The sequence below is a fragment of the Echinops telfairi genome, unplaced genomic scaffold (genome assembly GCF_000313985.2).
Source record: "Echinops telfairi isolate 266 unplaced genomic scaffold, ASM31398v2 ScPeMD7_443;HRSCAF=831, whole genome shotgun sequence".
Lineage (NCBI taxonomy): Eukaryota > Metazoa > Chordata > Mammalia > Afrosoricida > Tenrecidae > Echinops > Echinops telfairi.
The window spans coordinates 43,541,865-43,566,238 of NW_022104341.1; the positions used below are offsets into that span (position 1 = coordinate 43,541,865).

General features: G+C 38.4%; 1 protein-coding gene across 2 annotated transcripts in view; it reads left to right on the top strand.

The window, feature by feature from the left end:
• Positions 1–24,374, top strand: part of ADGRL4 (adhesion G protein-coupled receptor L4) — a 184,877-nt gene that overhangs the window by 138,072 nt on the left and 22,431 nt on the right. For both annotated transcript variants that reach the window (XM_045291977.1, XM_045291978.1), the window contains exon 14: positions 18,403–18,494. In XM_045291977.1, coding sequence (XP_045147912.1) covers positions 18,403–18,494 — 92 coding nt within the window. The remainder of the gene's footprint in view (positions 1–18,402; positions 18,495–24,374) is intronic.

Sequence of the window (24,374 nt, forward strand, 5' to 3'; positions counted from 1 at the left end):
AAAACAGAACACTAGGGCAATAAGTGTAAAACGTCCTGGCTCAGGCAAGCAGGGCCATTCTGACTTGGAGCACGTTGTGTTCTGGCCCCCATCTCCGCCTCCTCTCAGACAACCGTCCAGTGGACTCTGTGTTACTCAGATCAGCAGTTCTTCAGTCCCTGAAAATTCTATATATCTTCCCATCCCAATGCTTCTGCGCTATAGATTGCACGTATACACAAAGAACATTTCCCATTGCTTACAGGCTACACAAGTGACTTCACAGGGTTTCTGTTTGTTTGTTTTGGTCACACTAAACCTAACAACTGTGGTAGGTAAATATTCTTCATAAGGAGTCTCTCTCCTTCACCTGTCTTTCTTTTCTTTACCTTGTATCCATGTATTATCAAAAATTACCTAAGAAAATGAGCCCATGAAATACATTTACACCCACTGAGGGTACGATATGCTTTGTGTTTACCAATGTCTAGCTCTTAACCTCATTTGGATTCATTTGGACATACATAAGCTATTCTTTCAAATCCTAGCATGGGGTGGGGTCAGTGCACTACTAAAATAGTTCCACTGAAAACTTGTTCGAAATATGAAATATTTTAAAGCTGGAATGAAATTTTAATCAAAATAAAATAAGGTCATTAGTAAACTATAACTTGGCGGGATCTTGGAGGATATCTTCTTACTACGGCAGTCTCCTCCCTACTTGCTGATCAAGGTTTTGTTATGCCCCACCTGTGTGCTCCAGTCTATAATTAATGAGCACACATAAAATCCATGATTTCTGTTTGGTACGAAATATTGCAAAAGGCCTATGTTACCTACCCACAAAATAAAAGCAATGGCACATCCTTTCTTATCGCACTACATTATCCCCCTCATGGCCATTGAATCCGTGCAGACTCATAACAATCCTCTGGGCATTTTCAAAACCGCCCCTCTTTATGGGAGTAGAAAGCCCAGTTTTTCTCCCAAAGAGCTGCTGCTGGTTTTGAACTGCCAACCATGTGGATCGCAGCCCAGAACATAATCACTACAGAATTAGAGCTCTATACATTATCCCTAGAGGGTCATTATATTTTGATAATGTATACTATACCTCTCAGTTACTACTAGTGTACTTATCTACCAGTAACATGTCCAATGTCTCCATTTTACATCTAATTTGATGTAAGATGAAATTAATGTAAAAAACACTTAAAGGGTTGAGTTCTTCTTTATGTTATAAAGTATAACTGAAGTTTGGATCAATACAGACTGTCTTGAGTATCTTTGGTCATTCAACACATGTTTATTGACTTTATGCTAGATATTTTCTAGGCATTGTTACCCAGGAATTAAACCTTTATGCACTTTGGTTTCTGTACCAAAAGACAGCGATGGCCTGTTGCTTGCTTCTATAACTAAAGCTTTATTGCAATATAGATTCCGTATATACCCATGTGTAAGCCGAGTTTTTCAGAACAAAAAATGTGCTGAAAAACTGGGGTTCGGCTTATGCACGGGTCAGTGGTACCTGACAGACCCAGACCCAGCCGCTCACCGTCTAGCTGCCTCACTGCCTCGCAGACCCAGCCACACGCTGCCTGCCTGCCTCGCAGACCTAGCCGCTTCCCGTATCATCGCCTCGCCGCTGCTAGTGGTGGGCATGGCAGCACGCAGAAGAGGCTTTCGGTCGACTGCATCCTCATCCCCCTGTGGTTGCTGCCTGCAAGGAAGAGTCAGTGGCATTGTGCAGACCGCAGACCAGGGGTGGGGGGGTTGTCGAGTGGGTGCATCTTCTTGTCAAAGGGATCTACTTGATGTAATTGAGACCACAGCCATCAGGAATATTCCTTGTATTGGTGCCTTTCCTTCCCAAACCTCATACCCTAAGCAGAGCTGCCATAAGAAATTTCTCGGCCCCATACAACCTACACGGTTTGGCTAGTTTCCCTTTAACCATCCACATAAACCCTTTGCCACCAAGCGCTCTCCCTCCCTCTAGTATTTAGTGGCCTTTTCCCAAACAGACATCCTGATCAGCCCCTTTCTACTGACCATCGATGTTACCCCTTTAGCATACCAGTACCCCCTCCTCATGAACTATTGTACAGGTGTTATTCAGCCACCTCAGGTGTCATAATGGCATGAACTGTAAAGACTGGTGCTTACATGTGTCAGTACGCATTACATCACAGAAACCTATATTGAGGAAAGGTTGTGGGAATAGTAAGCTGCATTTAAGGGTGTAGGTCCACTTTAAAGGGAATCAAGGAACAGAAATTCAATTCTTTAACACATTACTAATCATTTCACAGAAAATCTGTCAAGTGCAAACTTTCTGCCACTATGTGAGAAACAAACCTGGCCACTTTGACCCTCAACCTTATATTTATGTAAAGACTAGGGGTGGCCTCCTTGTTGCTTGCACTCTGCTGATTGATTTCTGGGGTGGGGTGGGGGTTGGGCTGCACATATCACAGAGACGGCGCAGTTAATGATTAATACGGAGAGAATGTGTTAGTCACTTGTAGTGCTGTGTGGTAGTAAAAATTAAGTTTTTTTGTTTTTTAAAAAAATCCTATTAGAAATGGATACTCTTAAACCAAAACAAAAAAGGCCATCATATGAGGCTGATTTCAAAATGAAGGTTGTGTCAAGAGCAGAAGAGAGCAATAACAGTATTGCAAGTAGGGAATTCTGTGTTGACGAAAAGCAAGTGAGGGAGTCGCAGAGAATAAAGGCTGACTTGGAACAGATTCCAAAAGCTAAAAAGGCTTGTCATGGTTTAACATCCTTTTATGGGGCTCTAGAGAGTGAATTGCATAAAAAGGTTATGGAGTGTCGTCAAAATGGTTACGGTGTAACACACATGGGAATCCACATACGTGCTCTACAAATGACTAAGGATGACAAATATAAAGCACCAGGAATTGAAAAATTTGCTGCGTCAGCAGGATGGTGTACCTGCTTCATGAATAGGTTTGGCCTACGGTATGTTTGAGACAAAGAACAAAGATTTCCCAGAAATTGCCACAAGACCTTGAAGAAAAAATTATGTCATTCCAATCATTTATTATAAAACAGAAGGATTTATAATTATGACCTGGCAGATATTGGGAATATGGATGAAACTGCCATGACTTTTGATCTTCCAAGCAACAGAACTCTGGCAAGTTTAGGAGAAAAAACCATTTTTCTCAGAACCACAGGAAATGAAAAAAAACACTTTACAGTTGTTCTATCGTGTTTGGCTAATGGAACTAAGCTACGTCCTGTCATTATTTTTAAAAGAAAGACCTTGCCTAAAAAGATTAATTTCCCACCAAGAATTACGTGCGTGCACATGTTAAAGGCTGGATGGATGAAGACGGAACCAAAAAATGGCTGGAAGAAATTTGGAACCAATGACCAGGAGCAGCCTCAAAGGAAAAGCCATCGTTAATTGTTTGGGAAATGTTCAGAGCCCACCTATCAGATGACATAAAAAAAATTGGCAAAATCTAGTAAAGTTACTTTAGCCGTTATTCCAGGTGGGCTTACATCTGTACTGCAGCCTCTGGATGTATCTTTGACTAAGCCTTTTAAAGACCATGTGCGAAGGGTGTGGCATGAATGGATGTCATCTGGTCAAGCCTGACTAACAAAAGGAGGAAATCTCATGAAGCCTGACATAGAGTTCATAGCAAAGATGGGTTCGAGATGCGTGGGAAGACATTCCAGAAGCTATGGTGCGTGCCTTCCAGAAAGGTAGTATTAGTGATGCTACGGATGGCAGTGAAGACTGCGCTTCGTATGAAAGTGACAGCGTGATGGTGACGATGGCGATCTCAGTGAGGACAGCGTCTGTGATGACCTCACAGCAGCTGAAGCTCTGCATTGGGATACGGATGGTGACGAGGAATCCAGTTTTGAAGGATTTTAACTCTTTATATTTTAGCTTGGTTGCTGATTGAGCTCAGGGAATAGTACTCTTAAAGCATCATTGTTGATACCTTATTGTTTTCGTTGAACCTATTTTCCACTTACTGTGCTGGTTTACTAATGTTAAGTGACTTGTCATTTTATTTATGTTTTTTAATTTAAAATAAATAGTTAAATACATTACCCCACTGATGTCTCAATTTTTAGTAATTTTATTTTCATTTGTTTTGATTATTGAAACTCACCAATAGCTTCTGCATTTCCCACCCGAAGCTTATACTCGAGTCAATCAGTTTTTCTGGTTTCCCAGGTAATAATTAGGTACCTCGGCTTATATTCGAGTATATACATACATATTCTTGTTTACATTTTGTCTGTGGTTGTTTCAATGCTATAGAACAATTCAATACTGATTTTTATGCAAATAATATACATATTATCCATGAAATGTTTTCTTGATTGTATCATTTCTGCACATTGTATGGGTGGAATAATTATATGTTACATTTTGGTGGGGAAGGATAGTGGAAAAAGAGACTATATTGTACAAAAAAACTAAAGTATTTATTATCTAGACTTTGAGAGCAAAATTTGCTGACCACTGTTCTATATTAGAGTGAAGAATTTGCTGTTGAAAATCAAGGATTTCAACCTTCAGTATGGATTACAACTCAATGTCAAGAAGACCAAAATCCTGACAACTGGACCAGTAGGGTAACATCATGATCAATGAAGGAAAGGTTGACGTTGTCAAGGATAGTGTCTTGCTTGGAACTACAATTGGTGCTCATAGAAGCAGCAGTCAGGAGATCAAAAGATGTGTTGCTTTAGGTAAATATGCTGCATATGCCTTCTTTAGAGGATTGAAAAGCAAGAATATTACTTTGAGGACTAAGGTGCTCCTCTCCAAAGCTATGGTATTTTCAGTTGCCTCATATGCATGTGAAAGTTGGACATTGAATAAGGATTATCGACGAAGAATCAATGCATTTGAGTGATACAGGTAAAGGATATTGAATGTACTGGGGATTTTCTGATCTGTCAGAACAAAGGACAAACTGATCTGTCTTAGAAGAATCGGACCCAGAGTGTTCCTTATAGACAAGGATGTAGAAACTTTGTCTTACGTACTTCGGATATGTCAGAAGAGACCAGTTCCTGGAGAAGGACATATGGTCGGTCAACTAAAGGTGCAGTGAATCAGAGGAAGGCCCTCAAGAATGTAGATTGACACAATGGGTGCAACAATGGGGCCAAGGATGGAAACCATTGTGGGTGTGATGCAGGACTGAGCAAGCAGTGTTTAACTCTGTCACGCATAAGGTTGGATCTGACTAGATGGCACCTAACAAGAACCACTCTCAGAAAATATACCAGAATATAATATTGGATTAATTAAGAATATATGTCTTAAGTTTAATATGCCTGATTCCATCTAAAAATTTTATGTATACTCATAACCCCAGTCAAGGAGTTATCTCTTAGGTCTGTAGTTATTCTCAAGGCTACTAAATCTTGGGTTTTGCTAGTTTTAAGATGAAAACTTGTGATATTGGTAGAGATGATTTCTAGCATTGTCTTGTAGGAAAAGGTAGTCTCTCTTCTTTATTATTGTGAAAATAGGTACGGCAGTCTTATAATTTCTATTCTAAGCTATGGATATTTTATTTCTGATCATTAATTAGCAGAAGATATTCAAATTGTGCTGGTCAAATTCAGTAGTTCCTTACACAATTTCACCATGCACACTAAGAGTTTTCCAAGATGAAGGAGTTCAACTAAGCTTAGTATGATCTGTACTCATCCAAGACCTTTTACTTCCACTTCAATATGTGTGAACATCTAGGGCCTTTTATTAGTCTTGGCAGGAGCTCTGGTAGTGCAGTGATTAAAGCACTGGGTTGCTAACCCTTCATTCAGTGTTTGAAATCCACCAGTCCCTCCTCAAAACAAAAGCATGCACCCAGCTTGCTTAGAGTTGTGCAACCTAGGAAAACATTTGGCCAATTCTATGGTCACGCAGTTGGAAACAGTTCTGTAGCAAGGATTTATTAGTTTCAGTACATTCACACATCTTCAGACACCACAGTGGTTTTGTAGCATCTTCCAATGTTGTCCCTTTTCTTTGAGATATCCTTCCATATGTGACAAACCAGTATAAGCAAAGCATGATGGTCCTCACAGAGAAGTTCTGTCCTCTGATTCTAAGAATTCAGAAGTGAAAATAATTTTGAAAACTAGGAAATTAGAATTACCATATAAATAACAGGATGTCCAGTTAATTTAAAGTCCAAATAGCATGAGCATACTTAGACTGACTATATATATATGTATATCCAGTTTATCTAAAATTCAGATTGAACCGAGTACACGGTATGTCGTTTGCTAAATAACAACAGGATGTCCAGTTAATTTAAAGTACAAATTGCATGGGCATACTTAGACTGACTATATATATATGTATATCCAGTTTATCTAAAATTCAGATTGAACCGAGTACACTGTATGTCATTTGCTAAATCTGGCCATCTCACGTGAAGTGCCACTCTAAGGTAGGCATCATAGTTTGAAAGGCAAAAAGTACTTGAAAACCCTAACTGCATTAACTTCCAGGAGGTCATTTACATGTTGTAGTGTTTCTTAAGTAGTTATTAGTTTCAGGAAATCCAGAATCTTCATCCATAAATCTTCTTCATAATTTTATTTAAAGAAAAAAAGGAGCAGCCTTCACAAATAATAAATTGATATTTTAATATAATTGCTTATTAGCTAAGTACTATAATAGCAGCACCAATAGAAATAATTTAATAATAAGTTATAATGTATTTTTAAGTGAGATTTTAAATTGATATTTAAATAAAACCGAAAATTCGGTAATTATTAGGAATTTTATTTCACTGGTTTATGTAGATATATGTGTGTAAATATCTTCATTGACAGCATTTTTACACCTTGTGTTGGTTTTTGTACTGCCATCAGTACAAATGACCACACACATAGCAACTCAAAATCAAACACACTGTGATCTCACAGTTCTGCTCATCAGGAGTCCAAGCAGACCCAGCTGGCTTCTCTGCTCTCACCGGGCTAAAATAAAGTCTGGCCATTCAGGACCCCCTGAGATATTATTCACTTACAAACTCCTTCAGGTTATTGGGAGGATTGAGTTCCCCATGATTGTAAAACACCTGTGCTCATTCTTCCCTTACTGTTGGTCAGGGTGGGTCTTAGTAAGCACAGACCACCCACATTCCCTTTGTCTTCCAAGCCAGCAACAGCAGACCCATGCCTCTCCTGTTTCAAATATCTCTGTTTCCATTTCTGACACTTGTTTCACACATTGTTTTCTGCCAGATGTCTCTGCTACATCTTCAACTTCCCTCTTCCACATGAAAGGGTTCATGTGATTACATAGGGCCCACTTGCACAATACATGAGTTATCTCCCCATTTTAAAGTCCATAAACTTAATTCTATCTGCAGTCTCTTTTCTTAATCATGAACTCTAGGAACTATGGTATGGGCATGTGATTATGGAGGGGTAGCACTATTCTGCTTACCATGCATCTCAATGTTTCTTATACCACATTTAATTAGAATTATAAGTAAGAAAACATGGTGAGTTTAATTGAGAATAAAAAGAGCAAATGAGACAGAAGAGAAAACTGACTACTCGGTTGCTATCTAGGATAATTTTGTAAAATTAACAGGGCATATATATGATGCTTACATTGGTGACTACTTAGTCATTTCTGCAGTGGATCAGGAGTAAGAAGGAATTTTTTATACATCCACTCAATAGACTAGTAGAAATCCTCCTTTTGTCCAAGGCAGAAGCATGTCTGTCTTAGATCTGTTAATTCAAAGATAATAAAACCATTTAGAAGGACATAGAGTTGTGATCGTAACATATCCCTAAGTGGATCAGATTCTGTTTGATGTATATGAAAAATTAAAGTATGAGTCTAAAAGCACGGCAAGAGAAAATGTATCCTATATTTTTTTGGTGAGATCTGACATCAGCATGTAGATGGCCTCATCAATTATTGAGAAGGGACAGAAAAAGGAAAAATGACATATTTGGGTGCTTCATTTTGAAGTCTGAATTTGAAGACCTTGGGCTGAACATACAAAACTTAATCTTTTACAATTAAGTTATTTTCTCTCACAAGCTCTTCCCTTTAAGTTTGCTTAATGAAATTAAAGCAATAAAGCACTTAAAAAGTTTTACTTTGTCAAACAACAGGATATATTAGTTAAACTTTGAAGTAACTGCATATATCAATGTAGTGTAGAAGCAAATATCCATATTTTAATGTAGATGAACTTAAGACAAAGGATAAAAAACTATTTTAAATTTTAAATATTTCTTTGTTTCAAGGGTTATATTTCCATGATTTTGAATGAGTGTCTTCCTAGTACTTCCAGTTTTTTTTCTCTTCTACAACCCGACGAGTAGCGATGAATTTTAGAGGATTTTTGTTTGGCATCTCCCACCCTAGTTTTGTATGTTCCCAGAAAGCATAATGAATTCAGCTGAATGACCATCTATCTACAATGTGTAAATACTTTAATGCGACAAATCATAGTGAGTGAAATATTGCCAATCATTCATTAGCTCCTGTGTATTTTGTGATCCATATCCAGAGATCAATAATAAAGCAAGTACAGTTCATATTCAGTTTTAAACATGACTCATCAGTGATCGAGATGCAGCCCTTGCCATCGAATCACAGTGCGAATCGCCCGTGTTCAAATATTCAAACCAAAACAAAATATTCCCCAACATTAGAAGTATTTTCAAAACCTATATTACCTTGTTTGAGGAATTTTTAAATATAATCTCAGAGACAACATGCTTAATTCGTAAACCATTTTCTCTCAATGTGCACTTTTCCAAACCATGTAAAAGGCCTGGGTTCAAGTTAATTTTTACCTCTCAGAACATAAAGCCATATGCCTTTAGGTGACATGGATTCTTCATGTTTTTCCTCTGCTTGTTAGAGATGGGGCTTAAAGTAACTTTTCCATTTATGGACAGAGAGGAGTTATGGGCAAAAAAGCAAACATAAGTTTTGAGATGTGCCAGAATTTGTTGACTATTAGGACATTGAATTTGGCTCTAGTTTTGTAGAGAATAAGATGAGAGAAGAACATGCTGGGATCCAGTGGTCGAATGGTTCCAACAGTCAGTAAGACCCATTCTTCTATGTATTTCCTTAATAATTTAACTCAGTTCTAATTTTATAATTTTATTTTCAGTTTATCAAGAAAAAATATATACTTGGAGACAATATGTCAATAAGATAGCATTTAAACAGAGGTGGTGAGAGAATGAATAATGGGAATATGAAAATGTACAGCAAGTACACTCCCCTAAAGCAAGCCTGGTGTGCTTAAGGAACATCCTAAAGATAGTGAAGCATTGTTATCAACGGAGAGAGAAGTAGAAGGGATGGGAAGGGCTAAAGTGAGGCCTAAAATCATTTCAGGTTATGAAGGCCATTGTAAGATCTTTGGCTTGAACTCTGTGAAATGGTGGCAGAATTCTCTAGAGAAACAGAATCATTAAGATACATAATAAATCAATATTTATTTCGATTCAGACTCAAGGTCACCCAATGTTACAAAGTAAACCTGTTTCATATGGTTTCTTGGCCACAATCGTTCTGGAAAGGTCCTTCAGGGATGTAGCCATTTGCTTTTGATCACTTGGTACTTTGAACTTATTCAGTGTCACTGAAAAAGAAAGGTCTAGAAATTGGCTTCCATCAACTTTACCATGGAGAAAAGGCCCTGAAGTCGTTCTACTCTGTAATTCCAAGATGACCATGAGTCAGAATCATCTCAATGACAAGAGATTGGGAATTTGACTGGTTCATCTTTATAGAAGCAGATCATGAGGTTTTCTTTCACAATGCTACTGGATTCAAATCATCCTACACCCTCATCCCCCACAGGTCCCCCGCCCCCCCCCCCAAAAAAAAGACCCTCACTGTCATTGAGTCAATTCCAATGCATGGCTAGCTATAAGACAGAGTAGAACTGTCTCTGTGGATTCCCCTGGCTATGAATCTTTATGGACATAGAAACACTTATTTTTCAACCAGAAAGGGGCTGACAATATAGCAGCTGATAGTTTCAAACTGCTACCTTAGGGTTAGCAACACAACTCACAACCCACTGTGCCACCGGGGCTCCCCTGAGAGAATTGAAAGCTATAATCCTACAGTTAGCAATCAAGTCCATTAACCAGTAAACATTGGCACCATTAGAGCTTCTAATATAGATGTATGTTTGCATATGTGTGTGTGTGTGTCTGTGCATATGTGTTCTTGTTGTTAGGTGCCATCCTTTAGATCCACACCCATAGAAACCTCAGTCACAACAAAACAAAACACTGCCTCATGCTGCGCCATCCTCACAATAGTTTCTGTGTTTAAGGTCATTGGGCCAATGTTGCACCTCATTTTTAATCCATCTCCTTGAGAACCTTCCTCTTGTTCACTGTCCCTCTACTTTACCAAGCAAGATGTTCTTCTCCAGAGAGTGGTCTCTCCTGACACGTCCAAAGTATGTAATACAAAGTCTTGCCATCCTTGTCTCCAATGAGCACTCCAGCCCTACTTCCTCCAAGACAGTTCAGTTTGTCTTTTTAACAGTCCAGGGTTCTTTAAATATTTATAGCTAGCACTAAAATTCAAATGCCTTGGTCTTCTTTATCCAGTGTCTAACTTTAACATGCACATGAGGCAAAAGAAACTACCAAGGCTTAGGTCATGGCACCTTAGTCCTCAAAATAACATCTTTGCTTTTCAATACTCCAAAGAGGTCTTGTGAAGCAGATTTACCTAATACAGCTCCTCTGTTGATCTCTTCACTGCTGCTTTCAGGAGCATTAGCTGTGGATCCAAGAAAGACAAAACCCTTGGCAACTACATTGTTTTCTACATGTGTCATGATGTTACCTATAGGCCAAGTGGTGAGAATTTTGACTTTTTTGCATTGTCATAATTCTTACTGAAGGCTCCAAACCTTGATTATCATCCGCAAGTGCTTCAAGTCCTTCTCCCTTTAAGTAAGCAAGGTTGTGTCATCTGCGAATCACAGGATGTATAGCCTTCCTGTAATCATGATGCCACATTCGTCTTCATGTAAGACAGCTTCTCTGACTGTTTCCTCAGGGTATAAGTTGAATCAGTATGAACAGAAGATACAACTATGTCACACACCTGTCCTGATTTCAAATCATGCAGTATTCCCTTCTGTGTTAGTCTGGGTAGACTAGAGAAACAAATCCACAGAGACACATATGTGTATGAGAAAGAGGTTTATATACAAGAGCAATTGATTATTGAGAAAACATCCCAGCCCAGTCCAGATCAAGTCCATAAGTCCAATAGTAGCCCATATGTCCAATACCAATCTATGAAGTCCTCTTCAGACTCACGAAACACATGCAACCACCTCTTGATCCATGTATGATTCCTCATGAGCACAATGAAGTGTTCATGAATTCCCATTCTTCTGAAGACTATCTATAGTTTGTTATGATTCACACAGTTGAAAGACTTGGTATAGTCAATAAAATACAAGTAGTATATATCTTTCTATATATCTTTCTGCTTTCAGCGAAGATCCATCTGACGTCAGCAATTTTAAAAATTCATTTTATTGGGGGCTCTTACAGCTCTTATAACAATCCATACATACATCCATTGTGTCAAACACATTTTTATATATGTTGCCATCACCATGTTCAAAGCATTTTCTTTCTACTTGAGCTCTTGGTATCAGCTCCTCATTTTCCCCCTCCCCAACCCTCCCTCCCTCATGAACCCTTGGTAATTTATAAATTTAAAATCCTACCCCTCCCATGTCTTACACTGACAGCTGTCTCCCTTCACCCACTTTTCTGTTGTCCACTCCCCTAGGAAGGAGTTATATGTAGATCATTGTGATCAATTCCTCCCTTCTCCCCCCACCTTCCCCTTACATTCTGGTATCTCTATTCTCATTATTGATCCTGGGGGTGGATGTTTCTATCCTGGATTCCCTGTATTACAAGCTCTTATCTGTAGCAGTGTTCATGATCTGCTCTTCTGAGATTTGTAAGGTAGAACTGAGGTCATGAGAGTGAGGAGGAGGAAGCATAGAGGAAAGTTGTATATGTCACTGGTGCTATACTGCACCCTGACTGGTTCGTCTTTTCTTTGTGACCCTTCTGTAAGGGGATGTTCAATTGTCTACAGATGGGCTTTGGGTCTCCACGCCACACTCCCTCATTCACAATGTTAGGATTTTTTTTGTTCTGGGTCTTTGATGCTTGATATCTGATCCTATTGACACATTGTGATCACACAGGCTGGTATGCATTTTCCATGTGGGGTTTGTTGCTTCTCAGCTAGAAGGCCACTTGTTTATCTTCAGCCTTTAAGACCCCAGATGCTATATCTTTTGATACCTGGACATCACAAGCTTTCTTCACCACATTTGCTTATGAACTCATTTTGTCTTCAGTGATTGTGTCAGGAAGGTGAGCATCACAGAATGTAGGATTATTAGATCAAAGTGTTCTTGCGTTGAAGGAGTACTTGAGTGGACAATCTGCTACCTTAATACTTAAATATATGTACATAGATCTATTTCCCTTTCATTGTAAATATATTTACATATGTACATGCCTGTATTTAGACCTCTATAAATGTCCTTTGCCTCCTAGTTCTTTCCTCTATTCCCTTTTACTTTCCTCTTGTCCCACTATGATGTTGAGCCTCCATTTAGGTTTCAGTAATTCATCACAGTTGCATTGCCCTTGATTAAGCCTCTCCAGGCATCCTATATCCTTCTCTCCATTGATTTTATTTCACTTGTTTTTCCCTTGACCCTAGGTTGGTTGATACTCCCCTTCCTTTCTCCCATGTCCCCCCACCCCAACAGTCATTCCTGCTGTTTTCTCCTCTGAATTGTTTATCCCATCTATCTAATCTAGATAGACATGAAGAGATAGTAATAAGCACAAAAACAAGACAAAGCCAAACAAGACAACAAAGGAAGATAAGACAAAACAAAAGGAAAAACAACAACAACAAAAAGAAAACCAATCACAGAAAAGGAAAGCCTATAAATACTTCCAGGTCTGTATTTTGATCTTTAGGAGTGTTTTCTAGTCAAGTCTGCTGGGGTGCCACATTCTGTCCCCAAAATCTATTTTTGGTACTCCCTGGGAACTTCATTGCTTTCCTCCCCTTGCTGCTCTGTTAGATGCCCTCAGTGTTTCACCACAGTGTGATTGGGTCAGATGGGGCACAATTCTCACACTGTTTCCAGTGTTGTCCCCCATAGCGCTATGGTTCAGTGAGGGAAGTAGTGTCTAATGGTGGGGTCTGCCCTATGGTCCTCTCTGTGCATTGTCTGCTCTGAGCAGGAATATCATCCTCAGGGCTTGGTGGGCCAGGATGTGTTCCACTCACTCTCCTTCCCTCTTCCTTTTCTCTGATCAGACCTGCCCCTCTCCCCGAGCTGTAGCCTCAGTGCTGTCCTCTGTAGTGCATTCTTCTGGGGGTGGGGGAGGGCAGGGGGCGGTCCACATAGTTGGGATTGGTGCCAGCCCCACAGAGGAGAGACCAGGCTTCAACCCAATACCACATCAGCAATTATATCCCTAGTACCACGTCCTTTTTGAATCTAGCTTGAACCACTGGCAGCAGCTGTCAATATACCACTTCAACTGTTGTTGGATGATTTTCAGCAAATTGTACTTGTTTGTGATATCAGTTATATTGTTCTATAATTTAAGCATTCTATTGGGTCATTTTTCTTTTAATGAATACAAATATGACAGTCGGTTGGCTGTCTTCCAATTTTCCTGGTATAAACGAGTGAGTGCTTCCAGTGCTTCATCCGCTTGTGGAAACGTTTCAATTAGTATTCCAACAATTCCTAGAAACTTGGTTTTGGCTAATGCTTTCAGTGCAGCTTAAACTTCTTTCAGCACCATTGGTTCTTGTTCATATGCATCCTCTTGAAATGGTATATTCCTCTTTTTGGTATAGTGACTGTATTCTTTCCATCTTCTCTTGATGCTTCCTACATCATTCAATGTTTTTCCCCTAGAATCTTTCAATATTCCAACTTGAGGCTTGAATTTTTCTTGAGTTTTTTCCACATAAATACGTTGAGCATGTTCTTCTCTTTGGGTTTTCTAATTATACGTCCTTGCACATTTTATTATAATATTTTCCTTTGTCTTCTGGAGCTTCCCTTTAGCTAGCTAGCTTGCTATATTATGTATCTACATATACAAGGAACTTCAGTAGTTCATAAAAATGCAATCGTCTTTTTAAAAAAAATAATAGTTTTATTGAAATGTAATTGGCACATCACACAGGTCAATAGATCAATCGTATTAAGAAGAGTTTTACAGCCATCACCACAACCAACTTTAGAATGTTCTCCTTTTTGTACTGCTTGTGGTTTACTCCTTATTTCCCCCTAACCTCCTTTTTCATGCCTCTAGGAAATTATTAATCCAGTTATTTTCTCTATAAATGTACCTATCCTGTATTCCTTATAAAGGAAAATATACTAGTTAAAGGCCAAAAACAGACAACAAAAGCACCCAGCAACATTGACAAACTAAAACAGAGGAAACCACAATTGAAAACAAAAACCAAGAATATTGAAAAACTGGAATAATTTTAAAATGAGTCAACAGGGAGATCAGATGATAAGGTGCTACATGTTTGCCTAACTATAGCTTTCAAAATCCACTTTATATCCATTATCTTTTAATTCTATCTTTCCATGATCTTTTTGAAGTCCCTTCACACACCAATATAAAGAGAGAGAGACATATATGGGCAGACCTGATTGTACAAGTAGTTCAGCCTTTGGTTACTTATTGAAAGGTGAGCACTTGAAATTGACCCATACATACTTATGAAGAAAGGTCTTTTATTCTGCTTCTAAAAGTTCATCCAAGAAAACCTTGTGGGAGACAGCTCTACTTTGAAACATGTGTGATTGTCAGAAGTCCAACTTGATTCAGTGGTGAGAGATTTATTTGTTTTTCTTTCTATATGAATAGAGAGAGAATTCAGATATATTTTTAAGGAATTGCATCACATGTTTGTGAGTGACCTTTATGTCTCAAGGGCAAATATTCTAACATAGGGATACGTTCAGTTACAGACATGAATGGTAAGTGAAGACCTTAGAATTGAAAGTTCCTCCAATACAATACAATCAATAGCCTGATCCCTTTTATGACTTTGGGTTTGTTCTACATAGTTTTCTCCACCTATATCCACACCCTTCTAATGTGATCCTTTTCCGAGCAGTTGGTAATGGTACCAAGCCACCGTCTAGTTCTGCACTTAGGCTGTGGAGACTTATGTTTATCTGGTCCATTAATCCGTGGGGCTAATAAGTCCATATGTCTTTTGATTGCATCACTCTCCTTTCCACTGGGCAGGGGAGAACCAATAACTACACCTTAAAAGGCTGCTCACAGGCATGTATGACACCTGTCAACGCTTACCCAAGCAGAAGGTTGAACACCATCTTTGTGAACTGTATTTTGCCAATTGACCAAAGTGTTCACTAACAATTGGTCTTGAACCCCTAGGTGTAGTCATTTATTTTATTTACCTTGCATTTGTATTCATGCCAATGACTATGAGTGATATAATCAGTGTCTTTGTGATTTGTTTGATTGTATAAAACCATAATGGACAAAATGTATAAAAATGAGTTTATGTTTCTGGTATATTTGAAAGAGAAATAGAAGTTTATAGCACCTCTTTATTTGCTTTTTTAAATTAAAATTGTTGTATTGAGGACTCATAACTGTTATTACAATCCATACATGAATTATATCAGTCATATTTGCTGTCATCATTCTTTTCTAGACATTTACTTTCTATTGAGCTTGTGGTAATCAGCTCCTCTTCCCCCCCACCCCCACCCCTCATGACCCCTTGATAGATTCTAAATTATTATTATTTTCATATCTCATACTGCCTGCTGTCTCCCTTCCCCCATGGTTTCTATTGTTCCTCCCCCTGGAGGGGTGTGTGGTAATGTGTCGATCTGTTCCCCCTTCCTTCCCTTCTCTCCCCCTCTTCCCACTACCCTTTTGATATCCCTATTCCCAGTCCTGCTCCTGCAAGCTCTTGTCTTGTATATGTACCCGTGTACATTCTCTTGTCTAGCCCGAAGTGAGAGGCAGCACTGGGGTCATGATAATGGGAGGTAAGGAAGCTTCAAGGAAGCGGAAGAATATTGTGTGTTTCATCGGACAACTGTTTTTTATAAGTCTGTAAATATTTGTTTTTTTCCATTCAAATGATGTAGTTTCCAGGTCTGGATCATCTCAAAAGAATGTTGCATTTCCCTTCTTTATGGTTTTAACATATGATGTAGTAGAGAATATACAAATTGTATATGCTTGTCTGAAAAATGATAATAGCAATTGTGTTTAAAACCACAGTTTTATTAAAAATAAAACCTTTGAGAATTTAACTGAATTGTTAGTATGAGTCATATACATAGAAAAGTTGTAGGTCTAGGGAGCAGTATGCTTTATCGTTTTGTGTTATCTCAGCGCACAACTTTTCATTTGCTAAGACTACATTAGTATAATGATCTCATACAAACTATTTGTAGATATTTTTGCACCAAGATTTGTTTGTATACATTGCTTATGCTAATCAAGTGTTAATAGTTGTTACTATTTAAAACATCTATGTATGCATTAGTTTATTAAATTAAATACAACTGTTTTTAAATTTACACTAAGAAGCTACAACTACTAAACATAGAAAATTTCTATGACTTTCATAAGTATTAGACTATTTATAAAATTGAATATCGCTAAATTATCATTTTGATTAACTGAGCATTCAAACAGAGTGAAATAGTTAACTGAATCTTTCCAAATGTACTTTATTCCTCCTCTGCAATTGTTGAAGCCTTTTCTTCCCTTGGAAGCCTACTGCAAGTAGATATAAGTGGAATAATGGAAACCTGAAGAATTAATGAGACCCTTATTCTTTGGAGAAGTAACAATGTGAAACTATCTGACCTGTTATTTTGTTCTGCTTTTAATAATGTTGATTAGTAAATTTTATTTTGAAAAACTAAATACAATGCATTACACCATAAAAGAAAAACTCTATGATGACTAGCTTTTGAATTAAGAATTATCTGAAATTCTTAAGAATTAAGAATCATCTGAAAATTATATTTTGCTATTGTAATTCTAATTACAACCCAACCTGTATTGGAAGAAGTAAGGCTCCTTGGAAGCAAGGATGGCAAGATTTCATCTTATATACTTTAGACAAATTGACAGGAGGGACTAGTCCTGGGGAAAGGCCACCATGTTTGGTGAAGTGGAAGGGCAGTGATAAGAGGAAGGCTCTCCCTGAGATGGACGGACACAGAGGCTGCATCAAGGGGCTCCAGTGTATGAGCCACTGTGGGGACGGTGCAGGACTGTGCAGCGATCCCTTCTGTTTTGCACCAGGGTCCCTGCTGTGAGTTGAAGCCAACTTAATGGCACTCAACAACAAAAGGACAAATATAAAATAGCTCTCAAAAAAACCTTTAGATTAATAAAATATTCAGTCAAATTTTACTATTAATATGTGCAATTGCTCCATGCTTTAATAGAAGAGATATGTATTTAAAATATGGATATTGATTTGTTATTTAACATTGCAAGTATGACTTTGAACATTTTCCTGAAGTACAAAAAGAAAAAGAAAAATTGTCATCTCACAGTCAACTTAAAAGGACAAACTATCTTGTGTATTCTATTTACTCCATATTTATTCCATAGTATGAAATACAAACAACAGAATCATAAGTAATAACATTTATAAATCACATTCATATATGTTCTACTGACATTTATTTTATTAGTTATTATTTAGACAGCTTCTATGGTCAAATCTAAGAAAAGATAATTTCAGCATAAATATTAAGAAATATGTTAATAGAACATACAAAAGAAAGAACATTAAGGTATTTTTCAGCGACAGAAATTATGGATTCCATTGTTGAATGCTCTATTTTTCTTTCAAGTTCTCTTTTAAGTTTAAATTATAAGGGGTTGATAGAATTATCAGTTCCCCTTGAGGAAACTATACAATTTAATAAATCAAAATTTGTTCCACAAGTATTTCTAAAGATATTCCAGCTAAAATGTATTTTAGTGTGCATGTAGCTTACATTATTGGCCACAGATGATGCTCATCATTCAGAAATTTGGATTGTAATATCTGAAGAGGTTTTTAAACAGGGAGTTTAACCTAATCAGGAATAAAGTAATAACAATCGTTTTCAATGATATTTCACAGGTTTGCTTGCCTAAATTAACCAGAAGTCAATTTTCTGGTTTATATGTTATTTTAAATTTTTGCTTCTTACTTATTTATTGTATATGTGTCTAATTCCCCATGAAAATGATCTATTTTTTGAAATATTATTTTCTCAGGTTAATCTTTTGGCTTTTGGATTTATCATATACAAAGTTTTTCGTCACACTGCAGGGTTGAAACCAGAAGTTAGCTGCTATGAGAATATAAGGTAAACTTTCCTTCTAATACCACTTTCTTTAGAAACGAAAAACTTTGATAGCTTATTACGGATTAAAACTCTGACACTGATATGGATTAAATTAATTCATATAATAAATTATTTTCTCTAAGGAGTTATAGTCATCTATGAAATGTTTCTATTGTTAAATTAGGAATTAACAATATAATAGTCAAATTGACTTAGGGATTTGTGAAAAATGAGTCAACAGAAGTGGGGCTTTTTAGTAATTGCTCTTTGTTGATTAATTACCACTTTGAGATTTGTCTGTTTGGTTAAATAGTTACTACTTAATGGCTGAAACTAGATACTGCTTGGTTGATGAGTTACTACTTGGTGACTTTATATACATAGAGAGATGTGTATTAAGAAAATGGCTGATACACTTATAGAAGCAGGTAAATCCAGTCTAATGTCAAATCTCTGGGTCAGATGTAAACCTGGAGGCTTCCTCTGCCTGGTGTAGTTTGGGACCTAATTAATCCAGAATAAGCAGGGACATCAGAGGCCACAGACGTGGATCACTCCAAAGTCAGCAGGTCGGGCTTGTGACTGGAAAGAAAAATGAATCCAAGGTTGACAGGTCAGATGGCTTCCAGGACCAGCAGGCAAAATTTCAGGGTCAAGTTCAAAGAAAGGAAGGTCAATGAGCCAGATGCACAATCAAGACTCAGTGAAAAGCAAGTGAGCATCCCCACAGTGTCCACTTATATAGGAATTATGCCACAACCCAGAGGAAATGTCCTTTCAATTTCATTAGGGTAATGACCTGAGTCAGAATCTTCTTAGTGTAGTCCATTCTTGATTCAATTGAGTTCTGTAACATCATGGGGGATTCCTGGGCCTAAAGTGACAAGCCACGGGGAATGCTGGCCCAGTCAACTTAACACAAAACTTTAATAGAACAGGCCACCTTTTTGACTTGGCACCTGTACACTTCTCTTTAAGCCATATGTAATCTCCAAACAAAGCCAGTAGTAAAGTCATACTTGCACCTACCATTACATATCTCACATGCACACAACTGAAATATACTACCCCATTTAGATCATACATTTTATAAATGAGCTAAGCAAAAATATTTTATGTGTATATACAAGGAGGAAATTCTCAATGATTACAGCCCATGTTTTTGCAACTGATCAGGTGGCAGTAACTGGCATGTAAAATATTCCTTTTGCCCTCAAGAAGAACCAAAAAGATTTGGGGTTCTTTTGCTAGTGGGGTGACCCAATCCTTCATCCCTAATATGTCTAGGTTACTACTAGTCATGTCAGAATTTGATTGCTGAAATTTCCCATTAACTTTACTTGCAAAGCATAAGAAAGTTAAGCGACATCCAAGTTCTCTCCTGGATTTCAAGCGCTTTCTTCTTTACCGCCATTATGCAATACTAATTCAATTTCCACTTGGTAATCAGGGGTAATCACACCAGTTAATGCAGTAAAACTTTTCTTTGGCTTTTGATCCCGAAGCATAAGAAGCCCAACAAGGCCAGCATGCATTCTTAACTTCCAGTTCAATAGAATTAGCGGTGTATCTTTGGGTGAGAGGATTCCTCATTTTGACACTAAGACCTGAAGATCATGAGGTCACAGAGACAGGAAGCAAACATGTTGCTAATAGGCCACTAGGAGTATTAGTGAATAGTGCCACTCCATTTCCACCCCTTGGTTCCTGGACCCGTTCCACCTGGCTAGTGGAGAAACAGCACCGTACACTGAATGCTGCTTTAGAGCATATGCAGGCTTCTGGAGAAGATTGCCCCAAATATGCCTATCTGGCACCTTAATTGTATCTTCAGGAAATCATTACATTTTTCTATCAACCAACCTGCTTATGGGTGATAGGGAACATGGTAATACTAGTGGATTCCATGAACATGAGGCCCCTACCACACTTCATTTGCTGTGAACTGAGTCCCTTTATCTGAAGCAATATTGTGTAGGATACCATGCCAGTAAATAAGCTACTCTATATGTCCACCTATGATAGTTTTGGCAGAATCATTGTGTGCAGGCAAGGAAAAAAAATATATATATATAGATATATATATATTTTATATATATATAGTGAGTATATTGTCCAATAAGAAAAAAAATGCCACCCTTTCCATGATGGAAGTGGTCCTATGTAATCAACCTACCACCAAGTTCTTGGTTGATCTCCCCAAGGAATTTGTGAATATCTCGAACTTAGCTTTGGTCTCTGCTGCTGACCTATTGCAAACTCAGAACTAGGAATAGGCAAGTCAGCCTTGGGTATTGGAAGTTGATCTTAGTGAACTCATGAGTAACTTCCCCTGTGCCACCATGGCCATGTTGTTCATGAGATGGTCCCATTTCTTCCTGATCAATGCCCCACTTTAACATCCGATTCCCTTGAAGTTGGGAACTCAGGTGGTATTAGAACTCAGTCACTCTTCTAAGACTGTTTGGTTTGTCTCAATATCAGCTCTCTTTCAAGAAAAGATAAGGCTTTCTTTCATGACTCAAGTGAAAATTTAAAGTCTTTTTTGCAGTGCTTGAGCTGTGCCTCCAAATTCCTGAATGAAATTCTTACCTTTATCCCTTTGTTTATTGTAAGTAGCAGCAACCAAACGGGTTCCCTATATTCCTCATCTTGAAAAATTGTTTAAAAATAACAGACAGCCTCACCTAAAATCTCACTCCTCACCAACCTCATCTGTTGGGGGTGATATTTTACATATTACTATTGCCATCCCATGCCATAGGTTAAATAAATACACCACTTTACTAAGAATGATAGACTTACCAATGCTAATAGAAGCAGTTATTCCTGCCTTGAGAACTAATCAGACATGAGAATCAATATTGAAAATTCATCCTTAAAACTTTGTTTCTCCACTCCTGACACCAAATGTGTCAGGATGATGGGTTCTCTAGAAAGTAAACCACTGAACATACAGAGAGAGATGATAGATATATAGTTGTGTTCATATATGCATATATTTACATGTGAAGATATGTATGTGTATTTTTTTCCTTAAGTTTCTCATATATATATATATGATGTTAAGCTGGAGATTTCTCTTGACTAGTGTAGGTTTAGGGCCTGATGAACTTAGGATCTACAGGAATACTGTAGAGGTGGATTATTTCAAGCTCAGCTGGTCAGGTTTGTGACTGAAGAGGCAAATGCATCAAAGGTTGACAAATCAGAAAACAGATCACAGATGGATCCTAGGATTGGCAAACAATATAGCAAGTCATTGGTTCAAGTCCAAAGAACTGCAGGTCAATGAACCAGTGTGAGGGGAGGACCAATGCTTACAGACATCCTCTTTGAAGATATTCAGTCACCAGACTGCAGGGCCCTGCTCCCTGCTGTTAAGGACAATACACCGGCCTGCAGTCATTGCTTTGGTTCCTATAGGTGGGGTTTACACCCTACTGATAATGGTTCCTATGGAGATCCTGAGAACAGATCAGGCCTGCTCAAAGACATCCAAAGTTAAGCTGCCATCCTGAATTTGGGATCCACCTGTCTTGTGACATGCAAGCCCGGTAATCACAGGTGAAGACATACATCACAGGAAAGGGTTGTGCTATAGGTAATACAGTAATGGAAGGGGGTGGTCTAAGGGCATACACGCAATAGGAAGAGGAGGGATGGGGGCATAAATGTGAACTTTGTCACACATAAGATTCCTTTTCTCCCCCTTCTGTTTTAACAATGCAAATGTTAAAACACTGCTTGCAATCTCAGTTGACTTGCTAGGCTTTGACCCAGTATAACTAGTAGTTAGATAGCCTTCATCGTTATGTAAATATTGGCTGCCAGCTCTCAGAGGATTATGAGAGCTAACCAATAGTGAGAATTTACCACACTCTGGATTTGAAAGACTGACAAAATTCTTAATAAATTTGTTCAGCTCTTCTTGAAGTAACTTATCAAACAGACATTTTTTTCTCCAAGTTTACCCATAAGGTTATAGGCTCAATTAAGCCACGTTGCTCTTCAGACTTTTTACACTGGATTTTACAATCTTGCAATATTCTGTCTTGGTCAACTTTTCTCATTCCCTCCATACTGGCTTTAGGGGAAGTTAATCGGAGGGTCTTAGGCCCTCCTGAATGCCCTAAGGAAATGACCCCAAATTCAGAGCTTAAAAACCATTTCCCTCCAATTTCTAATTCCATGTGGGAGCACTGTTGTTTCCCCACAACAGCATCCCAGAAGACCCCTTGAGATGAAGGATGGTCAGATTTCTCAAGTACTCTTTCCTGCCAGGCATCACTTTTAACTCTAGAACTGCAAGGAAGCGAAAATTGACTTAAGTGGTCTTCCTTTTTTATAAACCATGGTATATCAGATTTTATCACTGCCTTAATTCCTTCATAATCCTGATTCATGATTCCAGCAACAATCTGAACACCTTGAGAATTTATGTTGGACTTTCCTAATAAACATCCTATAGTTCTTTCAAGTAGCGGACACCAGTTACTGCTCTTAACAATTTCTGATTTAATCACAGCTTTTGGCTTTTCATTACAACCCTGATCAACTCCAGTATCAATTTGAATTCCGTGAGTACTTAGGTTAAAACTTCCTGATAGAAACTGTATCACTCTTTCAATAAGAGGCTCCTGCTTTTTAGAATCAACAAACTGCTATGAGGGCTTCTGAGCATTTTCTTGGCTAGTCAAGCTTATAGCAGCGAGAACAGAGGCTGGGGTTTTGCGAGTTGGGTTAGGTCTGGTCTCCTGCCATGAGGCTGGGTGATACCTGCAGTCTCTCTCAAAGATCTTCTTTGCTCCAGTAGGCAGATACCTTGCCTCCCATGCTCTGCTGGGCAGGGTCTGTATCAAGCTCTTTCCTCTATTACCTGGGCTCCATTCAAAGGGGCTCAGAGCACACCCGGGTACACGTTTTTTTGGCTGGGTGTTACTTCCAGGTATATGTCCTCTGTTGCTAAACTTTGAATGACCATGCTCTGCCCAGTGACTACCTCTATCTAGCAGGGGCAAAATCCAGTTTCCTTTGACTCTTTCCCTGGGTCTTTTCCACTATGAATTGTCCTGTTCTTTTGTAATATCTGCCTGCACATTTTCTGATAATGTCTCTCAGCTCCACATGTAAAGCATCCCCCTTTAAGACTGGTGTAACTTGCCAAAGCAACAGCCATGAGGTTAGCTCTGTGCTCATCTGTCCCTACATTCCTGCATATCCTGATGTAATCTAAAGGTGAGCTCTGTTCCTTGAAAGGGTGTATAGCAGCTTGACATGAGGTATTTGAGTTCTCAAATGTTAATGTAAGAAGAAGATTATCCACTTCCCCTTTGTCCACCACATTCTTGTGGACAGATTTCTGCAACCTGGGTATGAAATCTATATAAGGCTCATCATTCCTTTGCTTTACTGTCTTGGCCATCTGCTTCCTGATGGTATTCATTTCTCCCAGGCTTTTAGACAGACTTCCCGTATCTGTGTGAAAGTCTGCTCATCAAAGTTCAATTGTGACTCAATTGTGATGTAATTCTCAGCTCCTAGCAGCTGATTAACCCCTATATCTATGCCCTCTTCTGCATGTTGGCGTGCTCGTGCAAGGGCTGCTTCGTTCCATAGCATCTGATATTACAAGATTCTGAAGGGGAAAAGCACACCTTCATCAAAGATTTCCAGTCTGCTGGAATCCAATATTCCAAATCTGTCATAGACTTGACCATACCAATTATAAATGGTGAATCTGAACCATAACTAGATGTACTTCTTGCTTGAGATCTTTCAGTAGCTTAAAGGGAGAGGCAATATATCACCATTCTTGATTCCCTTCGGGGTGCTGCTTGTCAGGTTCCCTGTCTATAATTCTATCGGGATAAGTCATTCTGAATTCTAAATCTGCTTCTT